Source organism: Prionailurus viverrinus, chromosome B1, assembly GCF_022837055.1.
Source record: "Prionailurus viverrinus isolate Anna chromosome B1, UM_Priviv_1.0, whole genome shotgun sequence".
NCBI lineage: Eukaryota > Metazoa > Chordata > Mammalia > Carnivora > Felidae > Prionailurus > Prionailurus viverrinus.
In genome coordinates this window covers 87048118-87063902 of record NC_062564.1, presented here as the reverse complement: position 1 = coordinate 87063902, position 15785 = coordinate 87048118, and the positions used below count along the sequence as shown (strand labels likewise).

The 15785-nt window shown below is 41.1% G+C and overlaps 2 protein-coding genes across 3 annotated transcripts in view; one reads left to right on the top strand and one right to left on the bottom strand.

The window, feature by feature from the left end:
* Nucleotides 1-4761: 4761 nt before the first annotated feature.
* Nucleotides 4762-9239, bottom strand: NDUFC1 (NADH:ubiquinone oxidoreductase subunit C1). Its single transcript, XM_047855136.1, has 4 exons — nt 9087-9239; nt 8632-8735; nt 6829-6908; nt 4762-4919 (listed from the first exon to the last, which is right to left on the bottom strand). Exons 1-3 carry the CDS (start codon nt 9151-9153, stop codon nt 6849-6851), a joined length of 231 nt encoding a protein of 76 aa, XP_047711092.1. The 5' UTR covers nt 9154-9239; the 3' UTR covers nt 4762-4919; nt 6829-6848.
* A 3724-nt stretch (nt 9240-12963) lies between these two features.
* The window catches only part of NAA15 (N-alpha-acetyltransferase 15, NatA auxiliary subunit), an 84418-nt gene continuing 81596 nt past the window's right edge, over nt 12964-15785 (top strand). Inside the window, exon 1 of one of the 2 annotated variants that reach the window (XM_047855131.1) lies at nt 12964-13300. In XM_047855131.1, coding sequence (XP_047711087.1) covers nt 13247-13300 — 54 coding nt within the window. In that variant the 5' untranslated portion in view covers nt 12964-13246. The remainder of the gene's footprint in view (nt 13301-15785) is intronic. The other variant, XM_047855130.1, reaches the window with a different exon arrangement.

The following is a 15785-nucleotide window of genomic DNA, read 5'->3' as shown; positions in this document are numbered from 1 at the left end:
CACATCCTTGACATTTTTCTTGGTCTGGCTGGGAAAACAAGAATCAAGGGTCAGGGATAATTTGGCTTACTATCTAATCACAATTAGATGGAGTCCAATTGTGAGACTCCATGACTTCCTATAATTAATTGTAATTATATGGACTCCATCTAATTGTGACTGTTGACAAAGAAGATACTAGTCTTGAAAACATTCTGTTAAGGGTCGTCTACAGGAATATGAATCATACTTATTCAAGGCCTAAGTGTTATAAATTAAAAAGCAATCTTCAAAGACTGAGTGATTTCCTGGGCTCCACCAAAAGTTAGAAACAGCTGGAGGGGCTCGATCCCACGCACCTGAGATCATGATCTGAGTGGAAATCAAGTGGACGCATAACTGACTGAGCAACCCAGGCACCCCACACCTTTGCTTTTCTGAACACCAAATTCTTAGGCTATAATCTGTACTTTCAACAGATCAATATAAAGTGAAACAATTTATAAGAATATCTAGGGAGACAAATTGGCAGATAAACACCCTTCTGATGGCCTGAAACATTTAGATGAAATGAAAGGGAAAGGTAATCAAGGTAGTAAATACTTAAATTATTCTTGGAGGTCACTCAGTACACTCCCTGTCTACTCACTCTCTCATCGTGGTAAAATAAACATGAGATTCCCTCACACTTCTGTGTAATTTTCTTTAGGTTACTGAAACAGGTTACTACAAATTTGGATGGCTTAAATCAACAAAAATAGATTCTTTCACAGTTTGGTGCACTCCAAGTCTGAAATCAAGGTGTCAGTAGGGTCACACACCCTCTGAAACCTGTAGGGGAGAAGACTTCCTTGCCTTTTCTAGCTTCTGAGTTTGCTGATAATCCTTGGCTTATAGATGCATGATTCTAATCTCTGCCTCCATCATTACATGGCTGTTTTTTCCCTGTGTATCTGTGTCTCTTCTTCCTTTTTTTTTTTTTTTTAAGATTTTATTTTTAAGTAATCTCTACATCCAATGTGGGGCTTGAACTCACAACCCTGAGATCAAGAGTCATATGCTCTTCCATCTGAGCCGGCCAGGCACCCCGGTGTCTGTGTCTCTTTTCATAGATATAGCAGTCATATTGGATTAAGGGTCCACTCCTGTATGAAGATCATAACTAATTACAGCTGCAACCACCTTATTTCCAAATAAGGTCACATTCTGATACACTGAGGGTTAGGACTACAACATATCTTTTAGGGGGACACAATTTAACCTATAATTTCCTATACTTGCAACTAAATTTATATAGCCTGTTCTTTCCATGGCAACTTAAACAAAGAATTTAGGTGCACCTGCTGGCTCAGTTAGAAGAGCATGCAACTCTTGATCTTGGGGTTGTGAGTTCGAGCCCCACATTGGGTGTAGAGCTTACTTAAAAATAAATGAATGTGGATCACCTGGGTGGCTCAGTAGGTTGAACGTCCAACTCTTGATTTTGGCTCAGGTCGTGATCTCATGGCTTGTGAATTCAAGCCCCACATCAGGCTCTGCACTGACACACAGAGTCTACTTGGGATTCTCTCTCTCCCTCTGCCCCTCCTCTGCTCATGCTCTCCCTCTCCTCTCTCTCTCTCAAAATAAATAAACATTAAAAAAACTAAAAAAAGTAATAATAAATGAATAAGTGAATAACTACCCCACAGATACTAAATCTGAGAAAATGTCTACCTGATATTGACCTAATAAAAAACTTGAAATTTGACAAAGGATTTTGTCTGGTTTTTTTGTTTGTTTGTTTTGTTTTGTTTTGTTTTGTTTTGTTTTGTTTTGTTTTGTTTTGTTTTTGAGAGAGGGAGCCAAACAGGGGAGGGGCAGGGAGAGAGGAGGAGAGAGAATCCCAAACAGGTTCCACACTATCACTGCACAGTGCCTGGAGCCTGAGGTAGGTTCAATCTCATGAACTGTGAGATCCTTACCTGATCTGAAATCAAGAGTCAGATGCTTAACTGACTGAGCTACCCAGGCACCCCTGCATCTTTTTTTTTTTGTTTTTTTTTCAACGTTTTTTTTTTTTTTTTTAATTTTTGGGACAGAGAGAGACAGAGCATGAACGGGGGAGGGGCAGAGAGAGAGGGAGACACAGAATCGGAAACAGGCTCCAGGCTCTGAGCCATCAGCCCAGAGCCTGACTCGGGGCTCGAACTCACGGACCGCGAGATTGTGACCTGGCTGAAGTCGGACGCTTAACCGACTGGGCCACCCAGGCGCCCCTTTTTGTTTTTTTTTTAATGGATCTCTTACATCATTACTAAAGAAACCATCATTTGACCAAAGATCCTCTTAGGAATTTAGAATCAGATTTATTCTTGTTCAATCCAGCTACACTCTTGAACTAAGATGTAAATCTAAGAACTATTGACTATGGCCCCTTACAATGTGGATTGAGTTAGAAAACAAAATTGTGCAAAGAAAACAGACACACAGACAGCAGGGCTAAGAACAAGAGTCTTGATAACATCTGAGTTCCAGATCCATTATTCCTGGCCCAGGTGCATTCCTGTTCTTGGTGTCTGAGTCACTCTGTATCTTCATAACCTTTTTTTAGTTTAACATAGTTTGAGTTAGGTTTCAATATTTAACTTAGAAAGCATTTTCACCAGTATCACTATGTGCACAACTCTAGGTTAGCCAAAGAATAATTTACATCTGTGCTATCCAATAAAGCAGCCACCAGCCTCATGCGGCTATTTAAATTAATGACAATTAAATATTTAAAATTCAGTCACATTAATTGCATTCCAGATGCTCAATAGTCACATGGGACTAGTGGCTACTATATTGGATAGCAGACAGAACATTTCCATCAATACAGAAAAATTCTCTGGGATAGCCCTGGTCTTCAGGAATGGCTCCCCCTGGAGTCATACAGGCATAGTCAAGGTGAAAGTCCACACAAAGTAGCCAGATTTGCAAGGCCTGACATATGGTTGATATTGTTTATTATTTCCAACTAAGGTCATCAGTTTCTGGAATTCCAAGTGTCTTAAAGTCTTCTATTCCCTTTTGGGAGGTGAATTTTTAAGCGTTTCTTTTAGTGGAACGTTCCCTGATACCTGACCGTGGTTTCTATTACCATGTGACAATGTTAGTTCTCTACTGCTGCTATAACGAAGTGTTTTAAAACAACACAAATTTATTATCTTATAGTTTTTTCAGGTGAGAAACCCAACACAGCTCTCACTGGGCTAAAAATCATGGTGTCAGCAGGACTGTGTTCCTTTCTGGAGGCTTCAGGGGTGAATTTGTTTGACTTTTCCATTCTTTGGCTCTTAGACCCAAAGTCTAGGACTTTCACCCTCAAAGCTAGGAATGGTCAGCTGAGTCTTTCTCATATCACATCAATTACACATTCCTGTGCCTTCTCCCCCGCCCCCCTGCCCCTGCCCCGCTTATAAGGAACCTTGTGATTTTATTGGGCCCAACCAACTAATCCAGGATAATTTCCCTAAGTGTCAGCTGATTAGCAAACTTAATTCCATCTGTAATCTTAATTCCTCTTTGCCATGTAATATCACATTAATACAGATTCCAAAGAGTAGGCAATAGTCATCTTTGGGGATCCATTATTCTATCTGCTACAGTGCCACTGAATATATCTCTCTTCACCTCTGGTGTCTGCATCTGTAAAATTATGAGATTTGTCTATATAACCCCTAAAGGTCCTTTCCAGCTCTATCAGCTAGGACTCCAAACTACCAAAAGTTGATAGTAACTATTGTATCTGGTCTTCTACTGATTGCATCAAGTAACTAATCTGAAATAATGTTAACTCTGAATTTATGTTCAGAAGTGATTTCCAAAGATATTAGGCCATGAATTCCCAAGAATAAATGTTGGCAACAGCCCAAAACATACACAAAAGTAATTATAACACAGTAAGTCTCTCCATTTAACATCAATATAGAGACATGAAAAATGAATTTTTAAATGTATGGTACACTGTTTAAATCACAAGTTAATGAAGTGGCATATATATAAATTTCAACTGATAAATCATTAACTGATACACAAGAAAGGTGTTTTTTGTTTTTGTTTTTCCCACAAGAAAGGGTTTTGATGTAAGATAAATGAAATGTATCTTATTTTGTGCCTAATAAATCTCCCTCCCCTTCCTCCTTTGCTTAAACAGTCAGGAGTTTGCTAAGTCATATTATAAAAAGGGACAACAAACTGCATTGTCATAACTGGAGAGTACAGAAGTCACCCAAATGACAATCATTCAAATTTAAGGAAAGAGAGTCAGAACAAACCCTACCAGAATGGCTCTTCCAGAAGAAAACAGTATTTGGGCTCTTCTGTATTGAGTAATAAAGTAGTTCTATCACCCTGACACTTAAGAATTTTTGAAATTAAAAGTTGATACAAGGAAGGGTGCCTGGGTGGCTCAGTCAGTTAAGTGCCAGACTTCAGTTCAGGTCATGATCTCACAGTTCGGGGATTCAAGCCCCACATTGGGCTCTGTGCTGACAGCTCGGAGCCTGGAGCCTACTTCAGATTCTCTGTCTGTCTCTCTCTCCCTCTCAAAAATAAATACACATTATTTTTTAAAAAGTTGATATAAGGAATAAATCCTTCAGCAGTGATTTTTTAATCTATTTCCTTAATAAGTAAGTTTTCTTACCAATGTGTTCTTAATTACCACTGGCCCTGTTATCAGATGGTACTTTCCACATAAAAATATTTCTAATAACATACCCTAGAACTGACATTTTCGACATATTGTTACAACATATATAATCTGAAGAACACAGAAGTTTTTTTATTTTTTTCATTTAATGATGCAAACAAATGCTGATTTGACATACATTCACATATAACTTTTTCTCTCACGTTTACAACTCAACAGATTGGTGAATCCAAAGGAACTGGTATAATCACTATATGAAGCATACCTATAATGAAGAGAAAAAAATGAAAACTATAGCATTAACCAGCAGAAATAATATTAAAATTAGACCATTCTGAATAATTCACCTTAGAGCATCTTGGAAAGTCTAGAAAATAAATCCACAAAGAGTATCAACCCTTCATTTTACTTAAGTTTTAGCAAAATATATATATATTTTTAACGTTTATTTATTTTTGAGAGAGAGACAGAGCTCGAGAGGGGAAGGGCCAGAGAGAGAGGGAGACACAGAATCAGAAGCAGGCTCCAGGCTCCGAGCTGTCAACACAGAGCCCAATGAGGGGCTCAAACTCACGAACCATGATATCATGACCTGAGCCAAAGTCAGATGCTTAACTGACTGAGCCACCCAGGCGCCCCTAGCAAAAAATATTTTATGTGACCTATAAGAAAGTAGCAAAAGCATCTTGATTTAAATATCTATTTTATTCTTATCTCTTGATTGGCTGACTAAAGTAGTGACAGCAAGGTGATACCAATAGGAAAAAAAGTGAAAATTTTGGATTATCAAACCCTAAAGAGCTGAGTTTGAGAGTTGTTAAATATTTTTTAAAAGTGTTTGCTAGTATTTACTATTTTCTTATCAAGTGAATACGTTACTTACTTTGATCAACCTAATCCATGAAAGTTGAGATTTGTGTTTTCATTTTATAAAAGGATTAATACAGAATTTCTTTAAAAGGATTTTCAGAAATATACTATGTATATACATAGATATATTGACATATAAAATAAACTCACCCCCCTTTTTTTTTTAAATCACAGAGCATGCAGAGTATAGTATCTTGTTCATAGACAGATTTTATCAGGAACTGTCCAATTGGGTGTTAGTTGTAATGACAATCATAATGAAATGGTCATATGGTAAAAGATTCACCAGTCTACTGCCCATATATATTCATCCATTCTACAAATATTAAATTCCCAGTAGGCCCAGGCACTGGGCAATTTGCTGAGTACATCATGATTAATAAAGGCAAGGTTTCCGTTCTCATGGAATTTACACTCAAATGTTGTATATGATAAATAGATAAGATGTACACAAGGGGCACCTGGGTGGCTCAGTTAGTTAAGTGTCAGAGTCTTGATTAGGGCTCACATCATGATCTCACGGTTCATGAGATCAAGCCCCGCATCAGGCTCTGCACTGACAATGCAGAGCCTCTTGGGATTCTCTCTCTCCCTCCTCTCTCTGTCCCTCCCCTACTTGCATGCCTGTTCTCTCTCAAAATAAATAAAAATTAAAAAAAAAAAAAAAGAAATATATACAAGAATAGTGGTAACTTGTGTCTTCAGGACTATGATGTAATAAAAAATATGATTTTGGTTTCATTCTCTAACACAATGTTCTTTGAACATAGTCAAAGCATAATGATTAAAAATGATTATGCTGAGAGACACTTGAGGTAAGGTATTAAAATTCAAAAATTTGTCACAGACAGGAATATAGGTGCTAAAAAATGCAAACCCAACAGGGACACCTGGCTGGCCCAGTTAGAGGAGGATCTGACCCTTGATCTTGGGGTTGTGAGTTCGAGCCTCACCTTGGGTGTAGAGATTGCTAAAATAAAATAAACAAAAAAGAATAGGGGCACCTGGGTGGCTCAGTTGGTCAAGTACCTGACTCTTGATTTTGGCTCAGGTCATGATCTCACAGTTTGTGAGACAGCTCTGCATCAGGTTCTGTGTTGACAGCATAGAGCTTACTTGGGATTCTCTCTCTCCCTTGCTCTCTCGTGCGTGTGCACACTCTCTCTCTCAAACAAACATTAAAAAAAATCTTAAATACTTAAAAAAATGTATCAACCCAATTAAAAAACAACCAAAATACACTATTTAAAAAGAGGCCAAATTAACTTGCATAATTTATTAATCCTATAAAATTGCATACTTACTGTATTAGTATTTCAATAGTTTATTCCAACCCATTTCTTCTTTTATACTCTAAAACATCTTCATTATGTTGTTTGATGAGCTAGAGTAGGTAACAATTAAAATTAGAAATGTAATCTTCTTGGCAACTTAAAAGAAGAGGCTAATTAATGATACTTATATTTGGTATATAAGAGGTATACAAGAGAAATAAGAATAGGTTAAAAGAATTTACAACTATTCTAGGGTTTGGGGAAGGCATGGGGCACTGGGGCCTGGATTTGTTTTTCTACACAGGTTGGAAAAGCAAAAAAGAATTACAATTATTCTAGTTAAAAATGAAAGACTAAGAGATACAAAAGCCCAAAAACTATGAATGGCATATACTTGTTGACTTCAATCTAGCATGCTAAATTTGAAGACAGCAGCCCTTACAAGCTTAAATTCAACTTCTGCCAAATAAGTTATTTCATTCAGGGGGTAATTAACATAATAAATAACTTACCATAGAGGAGCTAAACCAACACAACCAACCAGAACTGAGTTCTTAAATGAGGTCCAGGTTGGTTGGTGGGTGTGTTATACTTCTAACCGTAGAAGTTTGATACTTCAGTGAATGATCAACTCCATCCCTCAACTATATGTGTATTAATTAGATGTCACAGGAGATAGACACTTTCTTAAAACCACTAACAGAATATGACATAATATCAAAACAATGGTTGATACAGGGTGACATTTGTTGCAGTCAAAGATCCAATTTCAATCAGAGTTCTCAGCAGCAATCAAGCTTTTTGGGGAAAACTTTAAAATTCCATTGTAACAAATATTATTGTAAAAAGGATTAGTTACTGTCGTTGTTAAGTTGTAAATGACTTTCAACATCTCTTACTCCTTCCCGTGTCAACAAACCATTTTATATATATATATATATATATATATATATATTTTTTTTTTTTTTTTAAAGTTGGCTCCAGAGCCCAATGCAGGGCTTGAACGCACGACTCTGAGATCGAGACCTAAGCTGATATCAAGAGTCGGATGCTTAACTGAGTGAGACACCCAGGCGACCCTTAACAAGCCATTTTAATGAGAAAACCCAAATTAAGAGACCTAAGAGTTGGAGGTGGAAAGCAGTGGAAGAAGCCAGAAACTCATTAGCTACAAAATAAAACATTTTAAATACTGATGTAGCACAGATACTTTGAGTCAACTTTAAAAAAATTACAGAGGCAGTATTTCACCTTGGTCTATAGTGTGACTCTTAAGTCAGGGAGAACCAGGGTTCAGCAAACTACCTACCACGTAGTGTTGCTGTAAAGATTAAATGAGTTTTTACATGTAAAGGCATGGGGGGGGGGGTGGAGCTGCAACACACTAAATACAATTTCCAACAATGTACTTATGCAAATATCGATTAAAATCTTATGTTTGGGAAGTCTAGTGGGATTTAATTTGTATAGCTTATTCATTGATGATTTGTCCCTATGGCATCTGAAAAAAAGTGCCTTCATAAAACCCAACCAGCCTCCATCCTCGTTAGGAAATAAAGTGCAATTAATATTTAGTAAAACTATCATTCATCACAAAATCATGCTACTTAAGGATGAATGACAGAAGTTTCGGCTTCATCATATTTTCCCAATACCGCTGAAATCTTTAATATTTCTTTTAAGTCTCTGGGACTTCCCTTATGAAGAAATATGTAATTAGCAATTATATAAACATCCTACTGGATGGGAGATTTGCTCGGCAACAATCTCACAGTGACATTTCTCCTCCCCACTGCGTTGGGGTCTCGTGACATTAAGGGAGTAAAAACTCACATAGATCCACAAGAAGACGGAGGTGCCCAAGGTCAGTCCAACTTTCAGCCAGTCAGGTCCGTCATGTGCCGGCTCCCGCACGTAGAATTTTGACCGCGCTGAAGCTGAAAGGGGTCAGAGTCTGTAAATCTATAACGTATTGCCTTGTAGTAAAAACCCTAACATTTACGTTTTATTGCTTTTAATTCTCCCTTCACTACTACCTTCCCCCGCTTGAACAGCCCAGGAAATAGGTTCAGAGTTGTCGAGTGGCATTAAGAGGAGGGTCAGCGGCGGGTGATGGGGAGCCTCAGTCAGGGCTGAGATCCAGGACGCAGGCCGGCGAAGGTCACTGCGGGACGAGTCCAGACCGCAGCCGCCCCCTGCTCCTGCGGGCTGGGTTCACTCTGGGAGTGGCAGACGGGGGCGGGAGGGAGGTGGGGGTCGGGTCGGCCTGAGCGAGGATGGACACTCACAGCCACTTGGGATCCTGGCCGGAGCCAGCAGCTTGGAAAACGGGCGCAACAACGCGGGCGGCGCCATCTTGCCGGGCCGGGCTCCGCCTTCCCCGCGTCCCGTCTCCCCCGGAGTCGGCGCCTGGCCGAGCGCCCCCTGGCGGAACAAAGTGCGGGACTCGCCGCGCCGCAAGGCTGCGTCGAGGTGTTGACTCTGGAGAACCGCGGTGGTAGCCAAGTACTCTGGCACTCCTGGTCTCAGCCTTCTGTCTGTAAAATGAGGTTAGACAAGAAATGATGAAAAGGGGGGAAAGGGAAGTTTATCCACTTCTCTGTCTTTTGAGAGTTTATTTCAGGCCCCTGTCCCAGGGATACTCAAGAGATTTACTAAAATCTTGCTACATGAGCCAGAAAACTGAAAATGAAGTGTCATGTTGAGTAATAACTAGCACTTTGATTGAATTCTGTGTTCCAGACACTGCATTATGCATCATATGGTTTACATGCATTGTCTCATTTCATGTTCTCAATGACCACTTGATATGCCTTATTATCCGCAGTTTACAGATGAAGCTCGAGGAAGGCAAGCTACTCATCCAAGGTGAAATATATTTGAAAAGACCTCTCAACAGTTCCTAAAAGTCTGTTCACACACACTGTCGTAGTAAAGCTTCACAACGCTGTGGGGAGAACCTTTCCTATTTTGGAAGTGCCCTGATTGGCTCAGGCTCAGGATCCCACCGCCAGAGGAGGTTGGGATTCAGATTAAGGTCTTCAGACCCCAGATCTAGTGAGCCTCCTTAGCCCACCTTAACAGGCTTGGATAGTCTCCTGGGGCCATGAGCTGTAGAACAGTGTTCATAGTGTCAAGTTCAAGTTGCCATTCCTGTAGACCATATTGTAGCTGTTGATTTTTAGGCAAATTACTTAATATCTGCATGCCTGAGTTTTACAGCTATAACATAAAACCTATAGGGTCCTTGAGAAGCTTAGAAAGTGTTTGGTAGTTGTAAACAACTTGTTTTTGGCTACCAAAGACATTGTATTGACAACAAATATCTTTCACGATTGAGCCAGATTTTGTGCATTCAATTGTCAATTCAATCTGATGTCTAAAAGACTGTGAAAAATATGTATGTAGGTAAAAGAAATAATACATTTTAACACTTTAATCCTTTAAACTTAAGGCCATCTAAAAGCACAATGAATGTCAGCAAATCTCTTTTTCTTTCTTTCCTCCCTTTTTTAAAGTAAGCTCTATGCCCAACGTGGGGCTTGAAATCACCACCCTGAGATCAAGAGCCACATGCTCTTATTTACTAACTACATGCTGGTTATTGACTGACCCAGCCAGGTGCCCCACCTCTGTATATTTTCTTTAGCGATGTTATTGGGGGGAACATTTAACCAAAAATTATTGACCAAAGAGCAAAATAATTGTACTATGCTTTTAGGTTCTTTTTTACATGTAACTGATGGCTAACTAGATTGCTAATCTGTGAGTCACATTATAGTTTGTAACCTAGTTTGAGCCTCCTGGACTCATGCTCAAGTAAGCAAACCACCCAACTAATATGCTGAGTCAGTTGTTGGTTCTCAACTTCTTGTCCACTCAGCAACCTGACAGTGGTATTCTTTCTACATCATCCCTTGGAAGCTTGTCCGGACACAGGTTTTGCTAGTGTCCAACAAGTTGAAACAGAAGTTATGTTTAGTCAGAGCATACAGAACCCAGTAAGCAAATTACTAATTTCAGTACTGCTGTTGGAAAAAGGCCGTTTTGTTCTTTTAGTCCCTGTATCCTTTTACTAGTGTATATTTTGGGAAAGTGATGAAGTATAAGCACATTCCTCTCAGCATGTTAGAGCTGATGGAACCCTACACTTGGAGTAGGCAGCGGTAGGTGAAACTCCATCTTGAGAAAAATCCTGATGAAGCAATTCCAGCCAGGAGCTAGTAGCTATGATATTTTGGTAGAAGCTGCTACGTGAAATCCATGTAAGAATTTCCGGAACTCGAATGCTAAAACCTTATTTATGACCCAGGAAAAAGGTGACAGGATTTGAGTTAGCAGCTAGAAAAACAATGTTCTAGTCCCAGATTTTTCCTCTGGACAACATCTTACTCGACTCACACTTCTTGTTCCCAAGGAGGGTTAAAGAAGAGCAGAAGTTGAAAACAATATAAAATAGAAGATCACTACATATATGTTTATTGATTTATGATGCATGAGAATATTTTTTTGTTTACTTTTGGCAGGGGAGGGGCAGAGAGAATCCCAAGCAGGCTCTGCACTGTCAGCATGGAGCCTGATTGGGGCTCCAACTCAGGAACTGTGAGATCATGACCTGAACCAAAACCAAGAGTTGGATGCTTAACCAACTGAGCCACCTAGGCGCCCCCATGCGTGAGAATATTATACAACAAATTTAGGATCTGGAGAGGGATGTGGTTCCTGATGTACCTGTGAATTTTTATTTAAAAAACAATCCGAAGCAATGACAAAATGTTAACATTTGTTAAATCTGAGTGACAAATATATAGACTTTTTAAATGTATTTTTTTACTTTTTTTAAATGCTTTTTATTTATTTTGAGACAGAGACAGACAGAGCATGAGCAGGGGAGGGGCAGAGAGAGGGAGACACAGAATCCGAAGCGGGCTCCAGGCTCTGAGCTGTCAGCACAGAGCCTGACGCGGGGTTTGAACTCACAAACTGTGAGATCATGACCTGAGCTGAAGTCGGACGCTTAACTGACTGAGCCACCCAGGCACCCCAATGTTGTATTTCTATAAATTTCAAACACTTAATAATTAAGACATACAAGTGTCAATAGAGAACATCTTAAGTATACGAAGTGGGAGAATTTTCACTCTACATATCCCTTTCGTAGTTTTAAAACTGGGAGGCTATTTATTTATTTATGGCTAATTTTTTTGTGAAGAGGCACTTTGGCAATAGCGATATGCAAATACTTAAGGTAAGATGAACGAACTAACCATCCTCCTCCTCCTCCTCCTCCTCCTCCTCCTCCTCCTCCTCCTCACTTATATACACTTAAGCGGAACAGGCCACGTTCGGTGTCTAGTCCGATCTTGCCTACTGCAGCAGTTCTCTAGTATCCTTGCCTGATATTCCGGTTTTCAAGATTTGAAGATTTCTGGTGATGGGGAATTGAACACAGTATTAAGCACTAGCTTTAAGCCAGCTCCAGTGGAGTCAATGTCCCTGAACTCTCCCTACCCCAAGGAGACCCAGTCATTAACTCTTTACTGTATGGATTCACCAACTAAATAAAACACTTTAACTTTCAGATGCTTCTTTGGCAGTACAAATATGGCGCTTCGGATATAGCTATCTTTCCAGGCTCACCTTAAGTAATAAACTAAATCACCGATACTCCAGCCATGCCCATTTCATTGGTAAAGCTCTCTCACGGTTTTCACACACCATTAAGCCCCTCCTTTCCATATCTGTTTCTAAGTCCCCCTGGGGTGAAGCCTTCTTTCCTTTCCGCCTCTGCTTCTTAAATAGGCACTTCACAATCAAACGCAGAACTTCTTGAACGCCTGCATTTTAGCACTTCATGCTCAAAATGTGATCATACAGGCTGGGAAAATCTACCCAGTGAATGAAGGACCACTGTAGCAAGAAAGAACAGAAAGGCTATTTCTGAGTTGGAAGCGGCCGTAAAACGTAGCCAACCTGCCCTCTGCGCCTCCAAGACATTCTGAGGGAAGGGATGGGCGGGACCTGCCGCGACCCTCGCGGCCTCCGCCCACCGACCGGCCTCCAGGTTTCCCAGCAATCTCTAGGACAGAGGAGGTGGGGAAAGGAGGTCATCGCGCCTGCGTGCTAGGAGATGTGACCCGGGTGGGAAAGCCCTCCGCGTCCGCCATTTTGGCTACCTCTGTCGGTCTGTTCAGTTACCACGTGAACCGCCGACGGAGACCCGTGGGGGGGGGGCAGGCGGCGGCAGCATTAAGTGAGAAAGGAAAAAAAGACAACGAGGGGAAGGGGGTGTCGGGTTGGGCGACGCGGTGACATTCGAGGCCTGGTGGCGGCGGTGGATCAGGGCAGTTAAGGCTGAAGCAGCCAAGGGACGGCGGCGGCGGCGGCGGTCGGACAAACAGACTGACCGAGCCGGGCGGTGGCGGGAGCAGCGGGAGGAGCCGGAACGATGCCGGCCGTGAGCCTCCCGCCCAAGGAGAACGCGCTCTTCAAGCGGATTTTGGTAAGTGTGGGACTCTGGGCAAGCAGTGGGAAGAATTTAGCCGGTACACGGGCCTGTCACCCCTAACCTCGGCCCGGCGGGCACCGAGCCACCTCCGCCAGGAACCCCGCCTTCGTACTCGTAGTCAAGCCGAATGCACCCCCTCGTCCCTTCCCTGTGGTTCCCACTTCACCCCGCGCGCCCCCGGCCACGGGCTTCCTCCTCCTGTTTCCATGCTTCGGAGGCTGTGGTTCCGGACTAGGCCCTGTTCTCCTAGCTTCTAGACTGCAGGTTTTCACCCGCCCCAAGTGAAGGGAGGACAGGCCCGGTCTTTAGCAGGGAAGCGGGCAACACAGGCAGGAGTCGCGGCCGGGGCGGGGGGGGGGTGGTGGTGGTGCGGGAACGCTGCCGGCAGATCAGGGTGGCTCCCTTGGAAGGAACAGGTGGTGCGGATGCGGCACAGCTCATTCATTGCCCAAGCGCGGCTCTCTCTCCATCGTCCGTCCCTCCCTCTTCCTCTCTTGATATTCACCTGTCCCCGCCCGGCCCGGGGTCACTGAATGACCTGGAAGGTGGGAAGGAAGAGGTTCAGCAAAGGAAAGGAAGCTTTCTAAACGACTCCTTTCTTGTAGTCAGTTTCATACTTGAGTTTGCAGATTCTCGGCCTCTCTTTTTCCCTCCTTTCTGGATGGAGCTGGGAAGGGGCATTTATTTCTTAGTTTCCGAGCGGGAAACAGCCCCACCCCGTACCCTACTCGGGAGGTGGGGCCCATTGCGAGGGGGCGGTCCAGCTGGAAGTGAAAAGTTTATGCACGTTTTAGTTCAGATGTTCTAGACGCGGCTTTTTTAAGGGACTGAAGTGTATTAACACTGATGCAAAATTTTAGCAAAGACAACATAAGAGCTTTTGAGATGGATCTTTTTGACGGTAGTTCGAATTCACTTATTCCCTATATTTCAAATGTGTGCAGTTTCTTTTTTTGATACCTTTAAGATGCAGTTATGTTTGGAAGGACTGTTTACATTGTAAAATATATCTTGTAGTCTTGGCGCTATAATTAATACATTGTGGCACATTTTTTGTTTGGCATGTAGTGTGTGGGTTGCCCCTTCATGCAGACTTTTGTTTGTGAAAGGATTAACTGTTTGCAAAATTTAAAACAGTGTGCATGAAAGTGTTAGCTTTTTTTTTTTTCCTGCAATTTCAGTTTACATCACTTGTTTGAAAAATAGAACTCTGGGGATCTAGTTTTCTAGAAATAGGAGTAATCCATGTTGAACTAACTTTGATTTTTTATTTTATTTCTTTTAATGATTTTTTTTTTGAGACACACACACACACACACACACACACACACACACAGCGTGAGCGGGGGAGGGGCAGGGCAGTGAGAGAGGGAGACATAGAATCCAAAGCAGGCTCCAGGCTCTGAGCTGTCATCACAGAGCCCGATATGGGGCTTGAACTCACAAACTGTGAGATCATGACCTGAGCTGAAGTTGGATGTTTAACCGACTGAGCCACCCAGGCGTCCTGAACTAACTTTAGATTTTACAAAAATATGCATATACCTTATGGAGTTAGTCAATTTTTGTTGAAACATTTATCAGAAGGTTATATCCAATACCACATAACTTTTACCTCGAAATCCTTATTGCCATTTTTTTTTTGTTTTACGAATAATGAGTGTAGATGGGACTATAACATAGTTTTAACAAAACTATTTACTTTTACATTTTTTAAAAGACTAACTGGTGTGTAGGTTCGACTGTAACAGTTTTAGGATAAAAATTTGTCTCAAATCTTTCTCCTCAAACCTGTTTTTGAAAAAAAAAACTCAAGAAGAAAAGTTTAGAGAATACAAGGAACAGTCATAAACTCTTTACTTAAACTTAATGTGTAACATTTTGCCAGATGTGCTTTTTCTCTCTTCCCAAAGTAAGTTGCAGACATATTTCATCCCTAAATGTCCAGCAAGATTTTTTTGAGAATAAGGACATTGCCCTGAATAACCATAATACTGTTAACAACCATTCCCTAATACTGTGGAATGTACAGTTCATATTCAGATTATCCTAGCTGTTAGGGTAGCAGTTTTTAAAAAAGCAAACTTTTAATTTTGATATAACTAGATTCACATGTAGTCAAAGGAATAACACAAAGATCCCTTGTACCCTTTCCCCAGTTTCCCCAGTGCTAATGTCTTACAAAATTGTAGTTCAATATGGTAACATTGATACACTCTACCAGTCTTATTCAGATTTCTCCAGTTTACTAGTACTAATTTGTGTGTTGTATTTAGTTACGTGCAATGTTATCACAGTGTAATTACATAACCACCACTACAGTCAATATGCAGAACAACAGTTCATCTGCACAAGGATCCTTGTTGCCCTTTTAGAACCACATCCTCCACCTCCTTCCCATCCCCTCTACCCCCAGACTCTGGCAACCACTACTATTCTATTCTCTATTTCTATAGTTTAGTCATTTGAAGAACACTTA

What these genes read in the sequence shown, in the direction of transcription:
- NDUFC1 (XM_047855136.1), bottom strand. Translation starts at nt 9,153, where the DNA reads ATGGCGCCGCCCGCGTTGTTGCGCCCGTTTTCCAAGCTGCTGGCTCCG. An exon ending in GGCCAGGATCCCAAGTGGCT is followed by an intron (nt 8,736 to 9,086) that starts GTGAGTGTCCAT and finishes GACCCCTTTCAG; the next exon opens with CTTCAGCGCGGTCAAAATTC. An exon ending in CCGTCTTCTTGTGGATCTAT is followed by an intron (nt 6,909 to 8,631) that starts GTGAGTTTTTAC and finishes TACCTACTCTAG; the next exon opens with CTCATCAAACAACATAATGA.